We start from the raw sequence: 26,334 nt of genomic DNA, 5'->3' as shown, positions 1-26,334 counted from the left end.
AACGAATCTCTCATGATAGCCAGATGGCTTGCAGAGAACCTCCGTCTTGGAGAAGTCAATGTCATGTGAGCCCACTGAGTTGTAACAGTGGTCTGCCACGGCTGAGGTGTTTGTCCTACCGTGTTTTAGGTCAGCTTTATGTTCACGAATGCGGTCTGAGACGTGTCGTTTGGTTTCCCCAATGTAACTGCTACCACAGAGGCAACTTAGTTTGTAGACGCCAGGGTACTGTATGTCTGGAATCACATCTTTAACAGACGGTACCAGATCACGGATTTTATGTACTGTGTTGAATCGGACCTGGATCTTGTGTTTAATCAGGATTTTGGAGATCTTTTTTGTGACCCCAGCAATGTAGGGTAAGGTGATGGTCTTGAAAGGCTCCTCAACAGGATCTTTCTTGATGGTTGGAGTGATGGCTTTGCGGATTGTGTAGTCGGAGTAACCATTAGCCTTAAGAGCTTGGCGTACGTGTTTGAGTTCACTGGAAATGTGTTCATGGTCGGAGATGCATTGGGCTCTATGATATAGAGTCTTGATGAGGGAATTCTTCTGGGATGGATGGTGGTGGGAATCCGGTTTTAGATAAGCATTCGTGTGGGTGGCTTTCCTGTAGACAGAGTGGCTCATTGAACCATCAGGTCTCCTTTTGATTAGGACATCCAAAAAGGGTAGCTTGCCATCATTTTCGACTTCCATGGTGAATCTGATGGCTGGGTGTATGGAATTGATGTGGCCGAGAAATTGGTCTAGAGCAGGCCGGCCATGTGGCCAGATGACAAAAGTGTCGTCTACGTACCTCTTCCATAAGGTCGGGCGTAGAGTGGCAGTCTGGATGGCGTCCGTCTCAAATTTCTCCATGAAGATGTTGGCTACAACCGGAGATAGGGGGGAGCCCATTGGGGTGCCCTCAATTTGCTTGTAGAAGGTTCCATTCCAGGTGAAGTATGTATTGGTTAAGCAGTGTCTCACCAGGGGGGGTACCCCAGCATTTAGTCCTTGATGAACCAAGTCTTCAATGATTGCGATGGTGTCAGGCACAGGCACCTTGGTGAACAAGGAAACCACATCAAAACTGACAAGCAGGTCGTCTGGGGACAGGGCAATCCCCTTGATTGTCGATACCAGGTCAGTAGAGTTTAGTACTGCAGAGGTGGTTTTTCCAGTGAAAGGCCGTAGGATTTCGGACAAAAAACGAGCCAGTTTGTAAGTGGGGAAGTTGATAGTAGAGACAATGGGACGAAGAGGTGTATCTTCTTTATGTATCTTTGGCAAGCCGTACAATCTTGGTGGCCTGGCTGCAGAAGGATTCAATGAGAACTGTTTGGTCTGATCAATTAATGCGGTTGAAGCAGAAATGATGTTGTTGGTTTTGGAGACAAGGCTGTTGGTGGGGTCTCTTTTTATTTTTGTATAGCTGCCATCGTTGAGTAGTTCTTGAATTTTGTTGTTGTATTCTATTTTGTCCATGATGACAGTGGCATTGCCTTTGTCGGCTGAGAGGATGACAATGTCATCCCTCTTTTTTAATTGAGCTAATTCAAAACGCTCATCTTTGCTGATGTTGCTAGCTGGCATCTTAGCGTTTTTGAGGGTTACAGAGATTTCAGATCTTGCTACATCAATTCCATACACCCAGCCATCAGATTCACCATGGAAGTCGAAAATGATGGCAAGCTACCCTTTTTGGATGTCCTAATCAAAAGGAGACCTGATGGTTCAATGAGCCACTCTGTCTACAGGAAAGCCACCCACACGGATGCTTATCTAAAACCGGATTCCCACCACCATCCATCCCAGAAGAATTCCCTCATCAAGACTCTATATCATAGAGCCCAATGCATCTCCGACCATGAACACATTTCCAGTGAACTCAAACACGTACGCCAAGCTCTTAAGGCTAATGGTTACTCCGACTACACAATCCGCAAAGCCATCACTCCAACCATCAAGAAAGATCCTGTTGAGGAGCCTTTCAAGACCATCACCTTACCCTACATTGCTGGGGTCACAAAAAAGATCTCCAAAATCCTGATTAAACACAAGATCCAGGTCCGATTCAACACAGTACATAAAATCCGTGATCTGGTACCGTCTGTAAAATATGTGATTCCAGACATACAGTACCCTGGCGTCTACAAACTAAGTTGCCTCTGTGGTAGCAGTTACATTGGGGAAACCAAACGACACGTCTCAGACCGCATTCGTGAACATAAAGCTGATCTAAAACACGGTAGGACAAACACCTCAGCCGTGGCAGACCACTGTTACAACTCAGTGGGCTCACATGACATTGACTTCTCCAAGACGGAGGTTCTCTGCAAGCCATCTGGCTATCATGAGAGATTCGTTCATGAGGCGATCCACATATACAAACACAGAGACAATTTTAACCGAGAAGATGGATTCAGGCTTAACAATCATTGGAAGGACGTAATAAACCATTTCGATACACATTAGGGTGAGTTGAATAATACATAGTGTTATATTAAAATGTATAAAGTATAGGGTGGTTTACAGCAATACAGTATATAATTTAATGTTGGGTTTATCTATGGCAGTATATAGTACTGTATATGCTAAGAGAATAAAGTTTAGATAGAAGTATATTATATACTTCTTACGACGTACAATTGTAATTTATTATTTGTTGTTAGTAATTCAGCTTATTGTAGAGTATAGTAAGTATCAGTTTATATTTTAGTTTTTTTATGTAGTTTTTACTTTGGTTTTCTACGTGGTTGTTTGGTAAATGCAGCTACATATCATTAACATTCCTTTCCTTTATTAACGCTGTTCCTTGCGCCCCCCCGTGGTGCTGTTGATCCTGCATAATGCATGGGCATAATGGGACTTTGAAACCCCTCCGCCCACCTCCTACTCATTGCCCATTGGTATGCTAAATTCCTCTTCATATGCACATTCTTTTGTTAAGGCGCTCCTCCTCGCTACACCTATATAAGCTCCTAGCTTGATAATGTTCTCATTCTTCGCCTGAGGACGGCTGCTTGCGTTGTGGCCGAAACGTCGTGAGAATTGTTTTATTATGTTTTATTTTTATTATTTTATTACTTCCCTTCTACGTGACTTTACCGAAAGAACCAAGAAGATGAATCCCTGCAGTCACGAAAGCTTTAAATCGAAATTTAACCGCCTCTACGGGGAGGGTTTCCACATAACTTTGAGATCCTTCAACAAGCTCCGGGATAAGAAGGCTCAGCTAATCGAGTCTCTCACCTTTCTGAAGAGATGCCGCGACTCTAAGGTAATACCAAACGCATTTACACTAACATCTGCTGCTGTAACTTCTTCTAATGCGAAACGAATTCTGTCTAGAACTAGCTTAGCTCTTATCTCAGAGAAAATCAGACTTACGCGCACCGAACTAGATCAGTTAGACAAGACACTCTACAAATCACACTTATCTTTGAGTGCAACAATGTCCACATCGGATTGGGAACACGTGGAAAAAATGACTGCCTCTTCAGCTGCCGCTATGTCGACTAAATGTAAGGACAACTTGATTTCCAAATTCAACCGCCTCTCAAACAAGAAACCGGACCCACACATTGAAAAGCTAGATGTTAACAAAGTCGTAATTAATCGCAGTAACAGTCCTATTTCTGAAGGTTTGAAATCCGTTTTAGCTAAAGGACTAAACTTTGCAGTCACACCTAGACACATACCAGTTAATGATATAATTGCTGGAGTAGATGTAGCTCTCAAGGGCTTGAGTCACATCGCTGCAGACGTAGCAAGATCTGAAATCTCTGTAACCCTCAAAAACGCTAAGATGCCAGCTAGCAACATCAGCAAAGATGAGCGTTTTGAATTAGCTCAATTAAAAAAGAGGGATGACATTGTCATCCTCTCAGCCGACAAAGGCAATGCCACTGTCATCATGGACAAAATAGAATACAACAACAAAATTCAAGAACTACTCAACGATGGCAGCTATACAAAAATAAAAAGAGACCCCACCAACAGCCTTGTCTCCAAAACCAACAACATAATTTCTGCTTCAACCGCATTAATTGATCAGACCAAACAGTTCTCGTTGAAACCTTCTGCAGCCAGGCCACCAAGATTTTACGGCTTGCCAAAGATACATAAAGAAGATACACCTCTTCGTCCCATTGTCTCTACTATCAACTCCCCCACTTACAAACTGGCTCGTTTTTTGTCCGAAATCCTACGGCCTTTCACTGGAAAAACCACCTCTGCAGTACTAAACTCTACTGACCTGGTATCGACAATCAAGGGGATTGCCCTGTCCCCAGACGACCTGCTTGTCAGTTTTGATGTGGTTTCCTTGTTCACCAAGGTGCCTGTGCCTGACACCATCGCAATCATTGAAGACTTGGTTCATCAAGGACTAAATGCTGGGGTACCCCCCCTGGTGAGACACTGCTTAACCAATACATACTTCACCTGGAATGGAACCTTCTACAAGCAAATTGAGGGCACCCCAATGGGCTCCCCCCTATCTCCGGTTGTAGCCAACATCTTCATGGAGAAATTTGAGACGGACGCCATCCAGACTGCCACTCTACGCCCGACCTTATGGAAGAGGTACGTAGACGACACTTTTGTCATCTGGCCACATGGCCGGCCTGCTCTAGACCAATTTCTCGGCCACATCAATTCCATACACCCAGCCATCAGATTCACCATGGAAGTCGAAAATGATGGCAAGCTACCCTTTTTGGATGTCCTAATCAAAAGGAGACCTGATGGTTCAATGAGCCACTCTGTCTACAGGAAAGCCACCCACACGGATGCTTATCTAAAACCGGATTCCCAACACCATCCATCCCAGAAGAATTCCCTCATCAAGACTCTATATCATAGAGCCCAATGCATCTCCGACCATGAACACATTTCCAGTGAACTCAAACACGTACGCCAAGCTCTTAAGGCTAATGGTTACTCCGACTACACAATCCGCAAAGCCATCACTCCAACCATCAAGAAAGATCCTGTTGAGGAGCCTTTCAAGACCATCACCTTACCCTACATTGCTGGGGTCACAAAAAAGATCTCCAAAATCCTGATTAAACACAAGATCCAGGTCCGATTCAACACAGTACATAAAATCCGTGATCTGGTACCGTCTGTAAAAGATGTGATTCCAGACATACAGTACCCTGGCGTCTACAAACTAAGTTGCCTCTGTGGTAGCAGTTACATTGGGGAAACCAAACGACACGTCTCAGACCGCATTCGTGATCATAAAGCTGATCTAAAACACGGTAGGACAAACACCTCAGCCGTGGCAGACCACTGTTACAACTCAGTGGGCTCACATGACATTGACTTCTCCAAGACGGAGGTTCTCTGCAAGCCATCTGGCTATCATGAGAGATTCGTTCATGAGGCGATCCACATATACAAACACAGAGACAATTTTAACCGAGAAGATGGATTCAGGCTTAGCAATCATTGGAAGGACGTAATAAACCATTTCGATACACATTAGGGTGAGTTGAATAATACATAGTGTTATATTAAAATGTATAAAGAATAGGGTGGTTTACAGCAATACAGTATATAATTTTATGTTGGGTTTATCTATGGCAGTATATAGTACTGTATATGCTAAGAGAATAAAGTTTAGATAGAAGTATATTATATACTTCTTACGACGTACAATTGTAATTTATTATTTGTTGTTAGTAATTCAGCTTATTGTAGAGTATAGTATCAGTTTATATTTTAGTTTTTTATGTAGTTTTTACTTTGGTTTTCTACGTGGTTGTTTGGTAAATGCAGCTACATATCATTAACATTCCTTTCCTTTATTAACGCTGTTCCTTGCGCCCCCCCGTGGTGCTGTTGATCCTGCATAATGCATGGGCATAATGGGACTTTGAAACCCCTCCGCCCACCTCCTACTCATTGCCCATTGGTATGCTAAATTCCTCTTCATATGCACATTCTTTTGTTAAGGCGCTCCTCCTCGCTACACCTATATAAGCTCCTAGCTTGATAATGTTCTCATTCTTCGCCTGAGGACGGCTGCTTGCGTTGTGGCCGAAACGTCGTGAGAATTGTTTTATTATGTTTTATTTTTATTATTTTATTACTTCCCTTCTACGTGACTTTACCGAAAGAACCAAGAAGAAGAAAAATAGAGTCTTCAAAAGAATGAGATCGATAGATTTCACGCACCTCACTCGTCTCCATTTCATCCAAGGGACGAGTCTCTCCAACAGGGTGCTGCATTCCTCCCGAGTCTCCCTTCCTTCTACCACCACCACCACCACTATCATCAATACCATCACCACCACGGCTGAAATTACTTCTCATTTTCCTCCAACAACACCAATTCCTGCTGTGGTAGCGGTGGTGGCACCGGTAGAGAAGCACCATCAGCACCAGAAGGAAGATTAGAGACCATGCCGTTATGGCGAGGGACGCTTTGACGCGCGAAGGTGAAACCGTCGATGGCACAGGTGATGGCACCGGCCATGTCACTGCACATGTCGTAGCAGCGGTACCTGTTGCAGAGAAAGGGACACCGCGATTGATGGTGGCTAGGAGATGTTAAATATACCGCCTGGTATAAAGGGGGTCGTGGGTTCGATCTCGACTGACGCCTGCTGTATATTTGGAGTTTGTGTGTTTCTCTCCCTGTGGTCGCGTGGATTTTTTTCTGGGTCCTTCAGATTTTTCCCTCTACATTTAGAATCAACATAAACGCATTTAGAGTATTTGGCGGCTATACATTTCTACGTGATGAGCCACTTTGTTGAGCTATCATTTGTAGCCAAATCGCTTCTGAAAAAAGAGCTATATAGCTCAGTGGGCCTTCACGTCTTCACCCTGTGCCATCAGGTCGAAATCGACCTCTGGTGACATCCACGACCAGACTCCCCCATCAAAACCTGTCTGTCACTGCCTCTCGTAGCTTGGTTAGTGTAAGGCCAGTGGTGTTCTTGATGTCGTCCATCCATCTCTGAGGTCGACCTCTGACCCTGCTACCTTCTCCATTCCCGAACAAGACTGATTCCTCTAGTCCAGAGGTCCTCATAACGTGTCCAAAGTAAATTAATTTATGCTTCATGAAAAAGGCCTCGAGTGGAAGAGCGGGACCGATCTCTCTCAGGATGGATATATGTGTGATATTTTGGCAGCCTTTAGTTTATGTAGCATTCTTCTCCAGCACCACATCTCAAATGCGCTGATCCTCTTTCGCTCGCTTAAACTCACATCCATATATGGCAACAGGAAATATCAGAGCTTTGACAAGCCTCTTCTTGGTGCTTATGGTAATGCCCTTGTCTCTCCATATCTTATTGAGCTGTGACATGGCTATTTTACTGAGAACTGACCGCCTACTGATCTCGTGGCTAAATTTTCAGTCTTTAGCAGTCAAGGAGCACAGGAATACAAAGTTCTTTGCAACTTTTATTGATGCATTTTCCAGACTAAATGAGTTTACTTGTTCTATTGCCATAATCTTTGTCTTTTGGAGATTGAGGCACAGCTCAGCCTCCTCAATAGCTTCTTTAATATTTACCAAGGGTCATAATTTTAGCTTTGCTATATTATGGTAGGGTGGTATCATCAGCATCTCTTAAGTTGTTTATTCTTCTGTCTCTAATCGTCACACCTGCTTCAATAGAATCCAGGCCTGTCTCTCACATAATACGCTCATTGTAAAAATTGAATAGGTAAGGAGACAGTATACAGCCCTGTCTTACTCCTTTCCCAATGTCAAATTCTTGCGTCTCCCCATACTCTAATCTAACTGTTGCTCTTTGGTTGGCATATATATTACGTAACACAGTGGGCCTTTTTTTTATTTAGTTTAGATTAAAATTTCTCCAACTGACGTTGAAGGGAGTAATGCATAAGCCCGTTCTGCCTGTCTGTAACACGACGACCCTTGTAAATATTATCCTACATGAACGAAGCTTCAGCAAAATTATATGTTGCTATTAGGGGCTTACCGAATTGTGAAAAAAATGAAATGTATAAAAGTGGTGTACAAACGTTTGAGGTACACGCCAGAGCAAAAAAGTGTTAATTGCAAAATCGCAAGTAGTGTTTTGTCCTGGAAGATACCAGTACAGGATCCGTACTGCTGATTAAACACTTTCAAGGACAAATGTGCATCGGCAAGCTTTAAACAATCTACCCATTTGCATGTGCACGGTATTACTTTGATTCAACACGTCGTAGGCTTCCGCGACCAATATTATATTATTAAGCTGTTGTGGGCTAGATCGCGCAGACGTTTCATAAACAAAGGTGGGAGGAGAGGGAGGAGAGGGACTGCGTTCCGGAGAGGCCCCACAAAAGGAGCAGCAGCAGCATCTGAAAGCGCCGTGCGATGCGGTTTGACCTCCTCCCGCACCTCCGATTAGCACGGTTGGAAATGTACGGTGCAAAAGAAGTTCCACATACATGAATGCATACGACTGTCTTCGTTCGATGGTGAGGTCATCATCCCCGGCTCTCTACAAGGGCAAATGGTGAACAGACGCGAGGGCAAAGAACCGCCATGTGCATCGCCCACTTTACCCCTCCTGCCCCCCCAGCAAGCTATTCACCTCACTGACCCAGGTGGCCACTTCGCATTCGTAAGTGTGGTAGGAACGCATTGCGGTAGGCTCCGGCCACAGATGCCCAAAGTGAGTTAAAGGGAATGGCTCGCTTTGTTACCCATCGGAGAGTCACCGCTCCCGTGTCGCTGCAGATTTCTCATCTTGCCCACCTTGGCGGCCGTCCCAGATCTGAGTCTTGCTTTGCCCTCGGGTCCTCGTGAAGTTTTTCGTGGAGACTTGTAGTCGTGTTTTGCGTTTTGCTTTATTACTTTTCTCAATTAAGCACAGTGCATCGTCACTTAATTCCTTCCTAATAATTGCCAGGAGTTTCAGAGCGGCGAGTCTTTGCACTGTTGTTTTACAGAGTCGAGAAGAAACTGGATCCTAGTTTGTTAGTTGCTCATTTTTAAAGAGTTACGAATCAGTTGATGTTGAAGATTTTTTTTAATTTATATAATAGCATAGGCGCTGTTTAGGACCTATTGTTACGATAATTTAGCGGTGGTCTGTATCAAACTCCAGGCTACAGTATGCTCTAAGATTTGGCAGATTTTTCCATCAAGAGTTAAAAAGTACGCAGTCAATGGTATTTCTGTATTTGGCCATGATTTGATCTCCAGGCATGTGAATATTGTGGTGCTGGAACCACGTGCCACCTATTCTGAGCCCATGTCATGCAGAGAAATTAACGAACCTTCCTGAGTTGACGGGGATATGAAAACTAAACTTTTTTTTATCAGGTCAGGCCCCACTAAGCTATGTAGCTATTCTTTTCAGAAGTGACTTGGCCACAAATGATAGCTTAATAAAGGGGCTCATCACGTGGAAACGTATAGCAGCTAAATTATTTAAACACGTGATGTTGATTAATATGTGGAGGATTAGGAGATAAATGTAGGCAACTACGGAGGGTGAGAGAGAAGCAAACTCCAAATATACAGCAGCAGGTGTCAGGGTCAGGATTGAACCTCCGACCTCCTGTATACCAGGCGACGAAGATAACATCTCGCCACCGTGAAATACATAGCATATAAGTTAAAAGTGCTACTCATTTAGCCAACCCTTTCAAGGATGATGGCTGAGTTCATCCCCCCAACCAAGGATTTCAACTTGGGACCTTCTGATTGTGAGCTGCTCACTCTGGGTGCCAAGCCGCCCGAGCGAATTTGAGATTTTGCAGTGCAATTGAGATAACGTTGGGAGAGAGAAATACAATGGTGATGATGAAGAGTAATAGTGTGATGTGTTGTTGTGATTCAAAGGTTCGCGATTTTCATTCAGGAATCAATTTTATTTACATTTGGGGAATATAGCGGTCTCTAGTATCTCCAGGGAAAAGTGAGCTGAATACATAGATCACACACATGCAGGTAAACAATCGATTCTTGCACACACAAATAATCTTAATGTTTCGTGATGTTAAGATATATTAATCGATGCATCATAAAAAATAGTTGGAAACTTAAACCACAGCGTGTGTAGTTTTATTACAGTGAGTTTCATTATAGCTCAAGCTTAGTGACATTACCTTTAGAGCTTACCGTCAAGTTGTAAACCATGCCATGATGATGATCAGCTGTGCTTGTTTCCAGAAAACAGAGGTACATTCCACTCGCGTTCACTGGGACTGAAATCAGAGCGATGGAACCATTTCCACTGCTCAGGTTCCCAGAGAAAACCACGTAGCAGAAAAGTGGGTTGCAGGGTGTGACAGATTGATTGCTACGAAATAATATCTGTGGAACAATATTTATTACACGTTTAGCAATGTTATTAATTGATGCACGTTAGTGTTTGTTTATTCGTACCAGTAGGCTGGCATCACACTCTCCCGAAAACTATGCGGAAGAGCTCTATTGGCAATCTGCTGTTAAATTCAGATTGAGCCATTCACAACGTCTGTTGGGAAGTAACGTTGAATTGTGTAAAAAAGAAAACGTATTTCATCCCTAGATTTTATTAAGGATTTGGGATTAAAATCGACAACTTAATATTTTTTAGATTTTTTACAAGTAAAACATTGACGCAACTATATCAGTTGCCAGACTTATTATTTTTAACGCTTATAAAACATCGGTAAAATTTGAATGTATATTCTTTTACATTGCGCACCTCGCAGCAATAAAAAATCCCCTTGCGTTAACAGACGTATTTTGACTGACATGCAAAACCAGGGACTTGGTAGCCAATTGCAGAACTCTGAGCACTGGGGGATGTTTGATCTCAATTCACCTTGTCCACCAAGAACCCCTAGCAGCCCGCATTTTGCACAAGATGGAGCCAATCAAGAAGCTATTCGGGCAGTCCAGTAAACAGCGATTTGCAATCCTGATTCCTAGAGGTTAAAGTAGCACGTGACATACAATCTCGACATCGCTCTGATTTCAAAGGGGCACATTGGGCTACATTTCTGAAATTGTAGAAAGCTGAGCTAACAACAAATGAGAATCACTCCTCTAAATTAGCATTGATATTAATGGCGATGTCAAAGCTTTGCACAAATTATGAATGTAGCCAGCAACATTAAGAGAATGAAAACATTTATTTAGACAGAATAAATCTGATGCGCCATGGAGATCTTTTTCACACATGTCCATTTGTTATAACAAATGCGGCTGATTGACAACTTATTCATTTTTTGTGTTTTAGTTTTGTCTTTCCTCCGCACTTACAATTAGCGTGGTTGGCATTGTACGGTGCCAACGAAGTTCAACACACACACATACAGACTACACTATACTATACACTACAATACAGATAACAGCCCCCATAATCCCCCCTCCCCCACCATCCCTGGGCCTGGGAGCGCTGGCAAGCAGGGGGCAGTTGATCTTTAGTGCTGCTAGAAGTAACTCTGTCTCGCTATCATTGAGCCCAAAGGAAGTTGGAGGTCAACCCATCTTGATGTCCGTACCACCAGCTGCTGCCAAAAAGCCACAGAGTTCGTGTTAACATTGCTAACGGACCCCCATCTCTGAATGGGGTCTCTGGACAGCTTAGGCAAGTGGTTCTTAACCTGGGGTGCGAGATGCTCTTTCTAGGGGTGTGAGACATGCCCAGGTTGTTTTCGAAGGTAAATCATCGACAGACAAATTAGGCACGGGCACGTAATTACAACTACTTTGTTTCATCAAACCTATGTATTCATGAACAGTATACATGTTTAACGATTGAGAAGCAGGGGTGCAGTAAAGGTTAAGAAACACGGGCTTAGACTAACGAGAGAGATCTCTAAAAGGAACCTTGGCCTAAGACCATTTACTCGTAATGTATTTGTTAACATTATTTTAAATACGGCACACTCTGCACTAGTATATTCACGCTGTGTAGCAATACAGACGGATATTGCACTGGGCTGATAATCCCTAAAGTGTGCTAAATAGGTAACACCACGTGCAATGAGAGATATTGCAATACTCACCGTTGTATTAGACTGTCCATATCTCCATCGCAAGCGGTCTATTGTGGACGATGTCGAACAGTTAAAGAGCACATCTTCGCCTTCGACAGCCGCCATGTGCTGAATGGGGCTATTTGCTACATAAATACCAATGTGCAAAACGAATGCAGAGACCGTCAACATTGAACTGGCTGTATATAAGCAGCCTGGAAGCGTCAACAAACCATGCCATCTCCACACATACACAGATACCTTTTCAAAATCCCATCTCTGGGAAATGAATACAGTATAACCCTCCGTATGCGCAAGCTTATGGAAAAAATTTGTTTCGCACATTCGCGAATTACTAAATGCATATTAATTCCCTTTTCACGAACCTACCAAACTTCAGTATTCGAGAGTTCTATGAAAGTTCCGACAGACCGCAGAATTTTACTACATTTGAAATGGTCCGCTGAGTCCTGAACTCGCTATTGTGCATTTTTTACTTTATACGTACTTACACTTGATTTGGTTATACATTTTTTGAACCATTGTCAAATCATAATAATCATCGTAAAAGGTAATAAAAAACATGTTCTGTGCAGTTTTTTTAGCCATTGTTATTAAACTTTTCCAATTTCTCACCCAATGTTCACTCATAAAAGGAACATTCCCCCCATTTTCCCCCAAATGGAACCAAGGTTTCTGGATTCGGAAAATTCTGAATTGCGAGAAATTTTCAAGAATGTAACGCTCGCGCATCGAGAGAGGGTTTACTGACGAACATTACTCTGGGTGGCAGAGTGGGTGGGGAAGTGCTGCCCCCTATTGTGATAGTGATATGTTATTTTAAGGGGGATTTTAGCGGTAGCTGTGAGGTTGCGCATCTCGTGATATTACGCTGATAACACATTTGGGGGAAACGATTGAAGACACAAAAGTGTCACGCGCGGTTGAGGAGGCCGTCACTGCCAATGCCGTTGATGCCACTGTCAGTCACGGTGTTCGCCGAGTACTCATTACACACAGTGCACTTGCCACAAATGAACCACAATACCTTGCTGATCTCGTCAAAAAGCATAAACCATCACGCAAACTCCGATCATCCTCGCAGTGGCAGCTTTTGGCTCTCCATCGAACAAAGATGTACACCACATCATGCACTTTCAGATGTGCTTCTGGGGCCGTCTGGAATGGGCTTCTGGGGCCGTCTGGAATGCTCTTCCTTCCGATATTGGGAAGTCACTGGAGGTGTGCACTTTTACATGATATAGATTGACAACTAAATTCTTTAGAACACATTTTTGCATTTCATTTGTTGTTCTTCCCCCTCACCTCCGATTAGCACAGTTAACTACGTACGGTGCAAAAGAGGCTCAACATACATACACACGTACATACAACCACTGCACCACCACTCTTAACTCGGCTTATTTTAATCACAAACGTATTGATATAAATACAGCTCTATCATTAATCTACAGTAGAAACGAATGATGCTATGACTGAACGGAACTTATTAGGTGTGTGTAGCCTATTTCTAACTCACATCCCATGCCCCACATCAAAATGCGCGTGGTTGCTATGAGTGACACGGCCGACACAACTCCTGCCTGTTGCACAAAGTAATGGAGCCGCTATGCAAGCCTTGTGGTCTCACCGCGGACGACAGGGCCTGAGATGTGTTTTTAGATATGATTTTACCAGTTAAGGTCCACCACGGAAAAAGAGATACATGCAAATTTCAAATATACAGCAGGCGTCAGGGTCTGAATCGACCCGACGACCTCCTGCATACCAGGCGAGGTAGTTAACATATCCTAGTCACCGTGATGATGATAAGAGAGAGAGAGACACAGGCTCCACATATATAGCAGGCATCAGGGTCGGGATCGAACCCACGACTTCCTGCATACCAGGTAGGTAGTTAACATCTCTTTGGAGCTTGGGGGTGGGAGCGCTGATTGCATGGTTCGCCTCGGGCGCCAGTTGCTGGCAGCTAGTCTAGGGCCGGCCCTGAGAGAGAGACATGCAAACTCCAATTATATAGCAGCCATCAGTGTCGGGATCGAACCCACGACAATCCTGCATACCAGGCATGGTAGTTGACATCTCCTAGTCATCGTGATGATGATCAGAGAGACACGCAAACTCTAAATATACAGCATGCGTCAGGATCGGAAAAGAATCCACGACCTCCTGTATACCAGGCGAGGCAATTACCATCTCCTAGCCACCATGGTATGGGTGCGACCAGTGCCGGATTAACCTCGTGCGGGGCCTGTAGCATATGTTATAAAGGGGCCCTAAATAAAAAAAACCATAAATATTGAAACACATTTTTTACTTTCATAGTAAAGTAATTGTAATTGCTATACAGCCATATATTACAACAAATCGCTAACCTTAAACACCCACTTGTTCATAAAAGTTGAGGGCAGTGTAGTACTATAGTAATAGAGCAAGTGCAGAATCACTGAACCGGAATTGAAAGCTTGAAAGTATTTAGCGCGGGCCCTTGAAAGTGAGGGGCCCGTAGCTACTACATATGTAATAGCTACTTTTGCTACTAGTGTAGTACTCTTATGACTCGTTCACACCGGAGTTGGAGGCACACTTGTTTATTTAACACCCCACGTTGTGACATACACACTGAGGGGGTATCGGCCCCCTCACCCGTCTATCTGAGGACACACCTCTAGGCTAAACCTAGCCTGCCTCAGAGTCCTCCTCTCGTGGACTAGGGGAGGCTATCTTGGCCCGACACTGGTCAGTCGGGCCCGGTACTCAGAGTCCAGACCAACCCTGGCTCTGGCTCTGGCACCACGCCACTGACTCGAGCCTGCGCGGTCCTGACAAGGACGGCGTAGCAGGGGGAGACCAGGGCTCTATCTGGGACGCCTTCCGTCTTCTCTTCTTAGCTAACCAAAACTCTCTCTAGCCCCCCGATACATTTCCCTTTTATACCTGAGGGGTGGGGCCCCGGGGGATCGTAACGTCCGAAGCGCGGACGTCGTAGAGGGCACCTGCCCGTGCACTGACGTAGCCCCGCCCACTGTGCTAGTTTCCCGTTGGATCCCATACATATCAGCTCGACACATATTCCCTCCGTAAGACCCCTACATCACCCCCCCCTGTACAGCTCGCAGCCGTCCCGGCTGCAACATCGACAATAAAAGTTTATTCAGCCCTCGATACCCCAGCGTGTGCCTCATTTTTTTTTTTAACAATAACGCAACGAGCATAACACCAGGAAGAAAGAAAAAAAAAATAATCCGACGAACCCCCCCCCCGCGAATAAATACGAAAACCGTAGGACGAGCGTATATACACGTGTATCTTTACCTGGAGTCCCCCTCCAGCCCCCCCACAGACGACGCACAACACACACAACACACACAACACACACAACACAATAATCGTACAACGCAGCGCGGCACGTGCCGGGAACACAGCACGGACGCCCCACACCGTGAGCACAACATGCGAATGTACACCGGAAGAGAAAGCACAAAAGACCCAAAAAAAAAAAATTTTTTTTTTTCTTCTCTCTTTTTTTTTCACAAGAGTCTGCGCATTTTTGCGCGCGTTCTCGCCGCCGGCCCGTCACACGGGACAGGCGCGGCCGGCAGGTCGTCGGCCGGCAGGTCGTTGGCCGGCAGGTGTTCGTCACAGAGCGAGTCTGTTGCCGACGTCGCAAGACCCTCAGCATCCCCTGCGGGGGTCGTCGGGCGTGAGCCCGTCACTCCCGGTGCGCCTGGGGGTGGGACAGCCGGCAGCACGTTAGGCGGGAGCAACGGAGAAGACCCCTCTGAGTCGGACGCCCCCCCACATGCTTGGCCACGCGCGTGTGTAGTGGGATCTCGCACCGCAACGAAGGGTTTTAGCCTGGCAGGGTGTACAAACCACCGGCGCCTCCCCCATTGAATGCGCACGCACTGAGGTCTCAGGACCTCAACCACCTCGACGGGACCCCGCCACGGTCGCAGCAGTTTAGAGGAGGACGCGAGCGGTACCTGGGGACAGTGCAACCACGCCCTGTCCCCCGGCTTCCACTGTATTACATGCGCGCGACCCATTCTGAGGCGCTCATTAGCCCTCTGCCGCCTGGCAGAATTTTGCATGGCAGCATCCCGAGCCTCCGTTAATTTTTCCAGGTTGAATTTAACGTGTTCGGCCAATTGAGTCTTTCCGTGCGGCGCCGGGATCTGCAGTTGGGCCTGAACAGGTGGCTCCGGCTCGCGGCCGTACATAAGGAAAAAGGGGGAAAATCCCGTCGCAGTATGGGGGGCCAACCGGTATGCTGACAGGACCCCCTGAATTTTCAAATCCCAATCCGTCTGTGAGTCAGAAACGTGCTGCGACAGCATCGACGTGATGGTACGATGCAACCGCTCGACCATCCCGTCGGTTTGTGGGTGATATGGAGAGGTGCGAATCTTTTTAGTGCCAAGGATGTCACAGACCTGTTTGAGCAATTTGCTTGAAACATTTTTACCCTGGTCAGTCAGCAGCCTCTCGGGAGCACCTTTGTCAAGGACGTATCCCTGGACAAAGGCCTCCACGATGGCTGCCGCCGACTGGTTGGCCAGGGGCCAGGCCATAGGCCAGCGCGTGAAATATTCAACCCCGGTTAGCAAATACCTATTTCCCCTAGGGGTGGCGGGGAACGGTCCTAGAATGTCCAGCGCGACGAGTTCGTTCACCCGGGAAACCCTGATAGATTGCAGGGGCGGGTTCGACTCCTTCGCTGGTGGTTTGCGCTGCGCACATCTAGGGCACGATGCTAGCAGATCCCCGACATCCCTTGTCATGCCCGGCCAAAAGAAATCAAGTTGGAGCAAGGCCAGGGTCTTTTGGGTACCCAGGTGGAGGAGGCGCTCGTGAGCGGCCCACACCACCCTACCCCGTAACCCCGAAGGGACCACTAGCCGGTGGCGATGGGATTTCTCGTCCCAATGCATTAACAACCCACCGAGCATTTCCCATGCGTCGGCATCACCCCTCCCCCGCCCCCGGTCCCCGACGCGGCGGCGCAACGCAAGGAGGGAAGTATCTTCCATTTGCAACCGGCCCCATTCCGTAGCAGGCAACCCCAACAGGGAATCAGAACCCTGTTGTGCGATAGAATTAGTCATTGATGCTGCGTCATCAGCAGCCGCCAAGACCGGGACAGGCAATTCAGCAGGATGCCTGCACCGACCCGACCCCAGGAGGCATGCGCATTCGGGGGTGGTCGGCATGCGTGACAGGGCGTCCGCGTTGGTGTGGCGAACGCCCTTACGGTACGTGGTCTGAAAATCAAAATCCTGGAGAACCTCCAGCCATCGAGACAATTGTCCCGATGGTTGTTGGACTCGCAGGGCGTACTGTAGCGCTGCATGGTCTGTACGGACGGTGAAACACTGTCCGTACAGATACGGCCGGTACTGCTGGATGAAGTAGACAATTGCCAGCAGTTCCCGACGCGTGACACAATATCGTTGCTCCGCCGGAGACAACACTCGGCTACCGTACGCGACCACCCGTTCGACGCCCTCGACCACCTGGGACAGCACGCCCCCAATACCTGTGTTGCTCGCGTCAGTATCGAGCACAAAGGGTTTTGAGAAATCAGGATAAACCAGGGGAGGGGCATTAACCAGAGCGTCCCGAAGTGAGCGAAACGCAGCCTCCTCCTCCTGTCCCCAATGGAAACGGACCCCCTTTGACGTCAAAGCGTGCAGGGGTTTAGCAATGGTGGCAAAGTCCGCGACAAAACGTCGGTAGTATGACGCGAAACCCACAAAGCTCCTGACCTCTCCCACCGAGGTGGGAGTCGGCCAGGAGCTGACGCACTGCGTTTTGGCGGGATCGGTAGCAATACCCGAGCGCCCTACGATGTGCCCCAAATAACGTACCGATTCGCGCAACAAATGACACTTTTGGGGTTTAAATTTCAAATTAGCAGCCCGCATTTTGAGGAAAACGGCCCGCAACCTCTGGAGATGCTCGTCGAATGTTCTGCTAAAGACGATAACGTCGTCCAAATAGATTAAACACGAATCCCACTGCAATCCAGCCAAAACCAATTCCATCAATCGCTGGAAAGTCGCCGGCGCCGAGTGTAATCCCATCGGCAACCGGTTAAATTGGAAGAGACCATGTGGCGTACGGAAAGCGGTTTTAGGCTTAGATTCATCATCCAGAGGAAGCTGCCAGAATCCCGAAAGCAAATCCAATGTGGAGAAGAATCGCGCCCCCGCCAAGGCGTCGAGTGATTCATCAATACGGGGAAGCGGGTATGCGTCAGCAACGGAAATTTTGTTGAGGCGGCGAAAATCGACGCAAAACCGCAACGATCCATCCTGTTTCTTTACCAAAACGATCGGTGCTCCCCACGGGCTGGTAGAGGGAGAAATGATATCGGCGGCTAACATGTCATCAACAGCCGATTTGACATGTTCCTTCTCGGCGGGACTCAGCCGGAAGGGATTTTGGCGTATGGGCGCGCTGTCACCAGTATCAATATGGTGACGCAGCAATTGGGTGCAGCCCAGATCGAATTTGTTTTGACTAAACACATCGGCGAATTCGCGCAACAGTGTCCTAAGTTTTTGACGCTCTACATCCGACAGGTCCGTCGATCCCGCACAAAGCGCCTCAAGCCACCCTTCATCGGTGTCCGAATGTGGAGTCGGCAGAGTGGCAGCATGCACGTGATTTGCGACAGACTCCTCACAGGGCACCGGCGTTGCGTGAGCAAGCACGGTCCCCTGGGGAATTACCACGGCCTGCGACCCCACATTGAGGACCGCGATGAAGGGGTCCCCGTCCCCCCTCACAATGGTCTGAGCGGGAATCAAATGCGGCCCGCTAACCCCAGCCCTAGATGGGCCGAGCAGGACACCCTGGTCCCCAAGACCCTTAGCGAAGGGCCTACGAAGCTTCAGGGGTACCAACATTTGTGCCCCTGGCGGCACGCGAACCGTCTGAACTACAAACGCGGGTACCGTCGCGAGCGCCGAACGATCCGTAGTAGGGGAAGGCAAAAACGCCATCCGCCGTCCCGACGGGAGTTCAATGCAACCCTGATTAATCATGATCCGAATCGGCATTTTGCCCAAGAAATCCGTCCCCAGCAGGCACGGAACCGCCAGCGAGGAGGACACAAAAATAGGGCCGGACAATTTAATATCACCGATCGAAATTTGCGCGCGAATCTGCCCCATGATACCCAGTGAGCCCCCGTTAGCAGCGTAGAATGGCACATTAACCGGTAGCAAGGGACGACTTTGGACAGGGAGAATGTTGTATATTAGTTCCGAAATGATGGTTGCCGACGCACCTGTATCGACGAGGATACGCACTTCGATCCCGTCAATATACCCTACTACGGCCGACGAGCCCGACGGCGCAGCTAGAACGCGATGGGCCAACACGGACCACTGGGCTGGTTCGAATTTGGTCCCCATAGTGGTTCGTGTTGGCCCCATGGCGTGCAATGTTGGCCCCCCGTTCGTTGCGGTGTGTACATGTGTAACGGGTGTGTGCTTTGGCCAAACATGTGGGGTGCCGCGACTCGCCGGGTCATGTCGGTGGAGCTTGGGAGGAGGAGGAGGGCCGGCGTCCCGGCGAGGCGTCGTCCCCCGCTGTCGAGGAGAACGGCACCCCAAGGCGACGTGGCCCCGGACGCCGCAGTTATAGCAGCGCGGGAGCGCAGGTGGTGAAGACGGGCGGTCGGGGCGGGTCGGGCCATCCCGGTCCGCCCGCGCTCCCATCCGTTGCTGCTGTCGGAAGTCGGCGGCGTAGACCTCCTCCGTCGGTGAGGTGACGGCAGCCACCGTACGGCCGGCAGCTGCCCTGCTGGCCTTCCTTCGCTGCGACAGGAGGTTGGCGTGGAGGAGGCGCGCCGCTTGGAGGGAACCCATCTCCACGTCCTCCTGCGCGACGATGGCGACGTCCAGGTCGTCCGCCAGCAGAAGGATCTTCTCGGTGACCATGGCGTCGACGCCTTGGTCATCCATACGAGGGAAGGCCGTCTTTGCGAGCGCCAGAAGGCTGGTACGGTAGGCGAGGGGCGACTCCTTCGCACCCCGCTGGCGGTCGTAGAATCGCTGCCTACACTCGGCCGATGGTCCGTAAACCCCAGCCAGCAATTGCAGCGCCATCTGAAGAGTAGAGCGCTTGTCCCTCGATGCGGACGTAAGAGCGGCGAGGGCGTCGCCGTCCAGGAGCGCCGGTAGTGCGCAGAGGGCTTCGTCGTCTGACCACCCCGCCATCTCTTGATGCGCGAGGAAGCGCCGCTGAAATCCCCCCCAGTCGCCCTCCTCAGCCACGAACTCCTTCAGCGGGGGTAGTCTTTGGTGTAGTGCCGCGACCGCCGTGGAGGACCGCACTTTGATGTCCCCGCGACTCGGCCGAGCGTCAGCACGAACGGCAGCTGTAATCGCCTGTCGCGCAGATAGTGACGCTCCGTCCGAAGGCGGTGACGCGGCAGCTCCAGCGGAGTCGATGTCGGACCCCAAGTTGAGGTTGGCCACGCCCTCGGCAGCTGCTGCGGCGATGGCGGGACTTTCAAAAGTGCCGACGTTAGAAATGGCGGGAAGGTGCAACGGCCGTCGGCTGTCCTCGCCTCGCGGTGGTCCAGCAGCCCCCAGCCGAGTGATGGTCTCGAGTGTGGCGGCAGCAGCGTATAGCAGCTCCGCCAACCTCGCGTGCGCCAGCCGCAGCCCGTCGGACAGCGACTCCCCTTCCTCCCGATGGCCCGGTAAAGACTCATTCGGTCCCGGCTGCTCGTTGGCCCCCTCAGCCGTCTCTGGTACCGCACTTCCCGCGGTGTCCTCCGCCTCCTGTACCCCGGCCCGAGCTGTTCGGCGCGTGTCCATGTTCGTTGTTTACTTCTGACGCCAGATGTAGTACTCTTATGACTCGTTCACACCGGAGTTGGAGGCACACTTGTTTATTTAACACCCCACGTTGTGACATACACACTGAGGGGGTATCGGCCCCCTCACCCGTCTATCTGAGGACACACCTCTAGGCTAAACCTAGCCTGCCTCAGAGTCCTCCTCTCGTGGACTAGGGGAGGCTATCTTGGCCCGACACTGGTCAGTCGGGCCCGGTACTCAGAGTCCAGACCAACCCTGGCTCTGGCTCTGGCACCACGCCACTGACTCGAGCCTGCGCGGTCCTGACAAGGACGGCGTAGCAGGGGGAGACCAGGGCTCTATCTGGGACGCCTTCCGTCTTCTCTTCTTAGCTAACCAAAACTCTCTCTAGCCCCCCGATACATTTCCCTTTTATACCTGAGGGGTGGGGCCCCGGGGGATCGTAACGTCCGAAGCGCGGACGTCGTAGAGGGCACCTGCCCGTGCACTGACGTAGCCCCGCCCACTGTGCTAGTTTCCCGTTGGATCCCATACATATCAGCTCGACACATATTCCCTCCGTAAGACCCCTACACTAGGATAATCCGGCACTGGGCGCGACCATTACTATCGCATTGGAGAGCACGCACGCGCGCTGAATTCGGTTGTTCACGAACGTTCCACTCCATCTTTCTTACCTGAGTTAGTCACGTGCACCGCCACCACCATTACCATTACGAGGAAGGCAGACTCGCGGTGGTTCATGGTTGGGAGCTCCTAGGGCGGGTTACAAGAGACAGGGATGAGGACAGGGCAAGCACAACACACAGGGTCCTGTTGTGACCAGTTATATGCACTTTACACTACAATACACTACTATACACTACACGACTATCCACTACACTTTACACTACATATTGCACTACTATACTCTGCATTAATTTACACAACACACTACACTATTATACACTACGCGATTATACACTCCACTACAGCACTGTACTACATTGAGAACGAATGATTTTTTCTTGTTATCTGCATTTTTTCTCATTGTTTACGCATTCACTTGATAAGTAGTTGGGTTTTATTTTCGTCTTTTTGTACGGAACTGGATAATAGATGTGCAGCGTTGTGGGATGCAATTGCATGAATTACGCTATTTGAAATGAAATAATAATGATTATTATTATTAAATACATACACATAAGCATAGCATGAAACAGTTGGTGCTTGCGTTGCATTGTATTCTTGTCTCCAGGGACTGGTGCAGAAGAACGACATTGCTCTGCACGACCGCTGCCCGCGTGTCTGTTTCTCTAGCGCAGTGGTTCTCAGAGGTGCGGTCCCCTAACCCAGGAGTGGCTGTGATGTGTAGCCCGGTGTGAGCTCACCTGGCCATCACAAATGATAGCAGTTCAACCTAAGTTACTTGTCATGTGGACATTTACAGAAGCCAAATAATCTACATGGCATGTTGATTCTAAATTTGGAAGGAAAAACCGGAGGACCCCAGAGACAGGAAGAGAGGAATAGAAAGATGCAAACTCTAAATATATGTAGTGACATATAATGGGTCACTTTGGCACCGAGCGCCAGTTACTGATAGAGAGGGGAACTTGGAGTGAAGTAGCTTTCTCTGCCAGCAGGGTATGCAATGTCATGGAAAGGGTCCCAAAGGGGCATAGTTCTGGTGACTGGCAGAGAGGGGCGTCTGACGACGTAGCAGCCCCATTGGCTGGCAAGGGCACGTGATAGGCCAGGGTAAGGGAAGTGGGCCAAAGGTGACAGAAGGGACACGTGGTGTATGGCCCAGAACCTTCTGGTAGGTTCCAGAAGGGGGCGTGGCCAGGCCACGTTGGGGGGTATAAAAGAGAGGTTCTGAGGCTGCACCGGGGCTGTCTGCTGGAATGGTACTCGCCGTGCTACGTCTTCCCCTGGGTCTTCGGTCTTCGTGCTCGGCATCGTGGGTCAGGCAGTGTGCCTACTGACCGGACCCGTTTATATAGTTATCCTGTGGCAGTTACCGGTTATGTAGTTACCCGTGGTGGTTATCGGTTATGTAGTTATCCCGTTGTGGTTGTAGAATAAAAGTATTGCCTCCTGAGTTAGTGTGTCTATCAGTGAACCCACTACATATACAACGGGAATCGTTAGTCAGAATCCAACCCACGACCTCCTGCAAACCAGGCAAGGGGGATAAATACTCGTCACTGCGGCGCCCCACGTTCACTGCACGTCAGCAAAAAGCCTCGCTTTGAAAAACACTTTCAATGGAAGTGTAGCTGGGTATGAGCTCGCCTGTGATTAATCACACGTATAAGTGTGCACTCTGATCATAGCTACGGGTAGGCAGGTGTTTTTTATTATTATGTAAGTGAATGCCAACGGTGATCAGCGATTGGACCACGAGCCCCCCACGTCCAAAGCAGAGTACGAGCTACGTCCCCAATTTAGATTTGCGTGGACTTTGTGCTGGTGAACTGCACATGTGACAGCTCAGGCCTGGATGAATGTTCTTGTAGGCCCTAGGAACTTCTGTTTCATAGGCTTTCAGTGATAACTTTCTACACTTGGTACTGCCCATGTTAATACGGCCACTGTCACGTCACTCCATTTGCTTCACGCGTAGTTTACCCAGCCGCAGCTGGACAAGATGTCGTTACTGCTGACAGATTAATTATTTAGTCTGTGCCCTCATTCGATGTGTGTCTGATCAACTATTGCAGATAGGCAATATCCCTTCTGAAGACGACTTTTGAAAAAAGTGTTGCCGTTTCACAAACAACCACCACCACTGGTGGCTCAGCTGTTGTGGAGTTGCCTCCACAACGCAAAGTACATCGAATCATCGTCTCAGAACTATATTCGTTGTATTGTTGTTATTGTTTCTGCTGTCTCTTTAGCCTACCTGTCCTCCCTAGCAAGGATTTACGAACATGGGACGAGAGGGGACAGCAGGGCAGACCGGCTACAGATACAAACACAGGTTCAGAATCAAAATCTTAATTTACACTGCAGGAGGAAATCCGATTAGCCTTAAAGCTCTTTTTGTCACAGATGTCCATAATGAACATGTTTAGACACTTTTGTTTCAGACGTGAATAATAATTTAACACTATATTTAGTAATAATAAAGAAACGAAGTGCGGTAAATTACCCTAATAAAACTACCTGAACCCAAATATCTAAATGCCCCCCATAAGAAATATATCATTATAGTTGTGAAAAAACACAGCTATAAGGATGTTCCAGTAATATGAATCCTGTTATATTGCTGGTATTTAGAGAGAGAAGTGAATGTGTTTTGTCACGAGGGGTGGGGAGGCTGAGTGGTCAGCAGACATTTTTGGCGCCACGGTGGTGAGATGTTAACTACCTCGCCTGGTATGCAGTAGATTGTGGGCTTAATCCCGACCCTAACGCCTGCCATATATTTGTAGTGTGCGCTCGTAGCGAGTAACGCCTATGAAGGAGATGGGTGGACAACACCGCACTCATTACACACACACAAAGTGCTTGCCACAAATGAACCAAAATACCTCGCTGATCTCGTCAAAAAGCATAAAACATCAAACGAACTCAATTCAACCTCGCAGTAGCGGACTTTGGATAGCAATCGAACAAAGATGATCATCGCATCGCACGCTTTCAGATGCTATTTAAACTACACGACACTATATACTACACCAATATACACGACATACACTACACTATAAACTACACTTTTGGCTAGCCATCGAATAGAGAAAGGTCACCGCATCGCGCGACTGCAGCCGTCTGGAACGCTCTTCCTTCCGATATTAGGAAGCCACTGGAGCTATGCACTTTAAATCAAATAGATTGACGACTCATTGCTTTAGAACTGCTTTCGTCTTTAGTTTGTTGTCCTTCCCCTGCACCACCGATGAGCACGGTTGGCTACGTACGGTGCCAAAGAAGTTCAACACACGTACATAAAACATACATACAACATACACACAACATACACACAATATACATACGGACGCGCAGCGCTCGTTTTGTCTGCCCTGGCGTCTTGCTCCAAGCTGCAGCTCCTTCCCAATAGCCGCTGTTAGCAACGGCGTGTGGTCGAGCCAGATGCGTCACTCGGTCAGTGAGAAATTCCATTTCCTATCGGGGAAAAATCGCCGTGTTGTAATTTACCACAGCCAAGGGCAGGGCGATGTGTGAGCGAGTGTGCGTGTGTTTTGGGGTGAGCGATAGTGTAGTAGTTAGCGTGCTCTGCTCCAAACCCGACGACCACAGTTCGATTTCCGCTCACGGCCACCACCAAGTGATGATTTTTGAACCGGTCCTGGGCCTCCCCTAAATCTATTATGCCTTAAATGAAATTCTGGTGTGGTGTGTAAACATCGCCACGAGGGAAACAAAGGCGGCCTTCATTAGGTAGCCATGTAAATAGTTTGGTTTAGTTTGAGCAATGGTTGTGAGCGCAGTGGCTGTCAGAGTTGCACTCTCACCTGGTGAGCTAAACCCAGAAGCCACAAACCACGCGCGCGGGGTCGAACCCAGGACATGGCCGTGCCCGGTCATGCGTGCACGGAGATGTGTTTGGAGCCACATTTATATCCTGATAACATTATAATAATAGACAAATATTCTCATTCAAAATATGAGACTATGCTCATATGTAATAGCAAATGCACTCGCTCGTTGTCTCTTAACTTATACACGGGCAGTCCTCCACTTACGAATGGGTTCCGTTCCTGAGAGCCGTTCGTAACACAATGTACTGCATTTAAGTGCACATATGGTCCGTGTTCTACAATGAGTAACGGTTCAACAACAAAAAAGGGAAGCATTGCAAAACTCATGAATAAAAATAAACATTGTACATTTCCACGTAATAAGTAACATGGAATATAATAATAAAAAATATATCACTTCCGATTAACACGGTTCGCTACATATGGTGAGTGAGAAGCTGGCTTGCTTGTCGGAAGGGACATACGGAGTCCCCACAATTTACGCACACACACAGACACACACAGACACGCACACAACACACACAGACACACACACGTACACACACACCGACAGACACACATGCACACAGACACACACACAGACACACACACACACAGACACGCACACAGACTCGCACACAGACACGCACACAGACACACACACAGACACACACACAGAGCGACAACGATCTCCCGTGTAGGTGGGTGGCCATCACCACACCTGTCCGCCTTTGGCTCCCCAGTGGCGATGTTTACACACCGCAGAAGGTACACATTTGAGGCCTGAGTCGACCTAGAGGATGCCCAGGGACCCATTCAGATGATTGTCATAGGTGTTGGTCGTGACCGGGAATGTTGTGAGATTACTTTCCAATACAATGGTGTATTGAAGCAGTAATGCGCTTACATTGTTTGTTCACATGAAAATTATTATAATTGGCTATGCCAGATGGAGGGGTGTGTACGACACACATTTTACTTACGAGATCTGATCCAAAAAATCAAATATGAATCATGCTTTTGGTCAAGGCAGCCCACACCTTGACTCATATACATATTTATAA

General features: G+C 48.1%; 1 protein-coding gene across 1 annotated transcript in view; it reads right to left on the bottom strand.

The window, feature by feature from the left end:
• LOC144737935 (uncharacterized) overlaps nucleotides 1-24,863 on the bottom strand; it is a 28,526-nt gene extending 3,663 nt beyond the window's left edge. The window contains exons 1-4 of the mRNA XM_078620832.1: nucleotides 24,785-24,863; nucleotides 21,482-21,560; nucleotides 11,974-12,089; nucleotides 10,094-10,288 (exon numbers count right to left, since the gene is read on the bottom strand). Coding sequence (XP_078476958.1) covers nucleotides 10,094-10,288; nucleotides 11,974-12,089; nucleotides 21,482-21,548 — 378 coding nt within the window. The 5' untranslated portion in view covers nucleotides 21,549-21,560; nucleotides 24,785-24,863. The remainder of the gene's footprint in view (nucleotides 1-10,093; nucleotides 10,289-11,973; nucleotides 12,090-21,481; nucleotides 21,561-24,784) is intronic.
• Nucleotides 24,864-26,334: the final 1,471 nt, after the last annotated feature.

This window comes from Lampetra planeri, chromosome 75 (genome assembly GCF_965212315.1).
Source record: "Lampetra planeri chromosome 75, kcLamPlan1.2.h2, whole genome shotgun sequence".
Classification (NCBI taxonomy): Eukaryota; Metazoa; Chordata; class Hyperoartia; order Petromyzontiformes; family Petromyzontidae; genus Lampetra; species Lampetra planeri.
The sequence above is the reverse complement of the archived record's forward strand: the minus strand, read 5'-3'. Positions and strand labels throughout refer to the sequence as shown.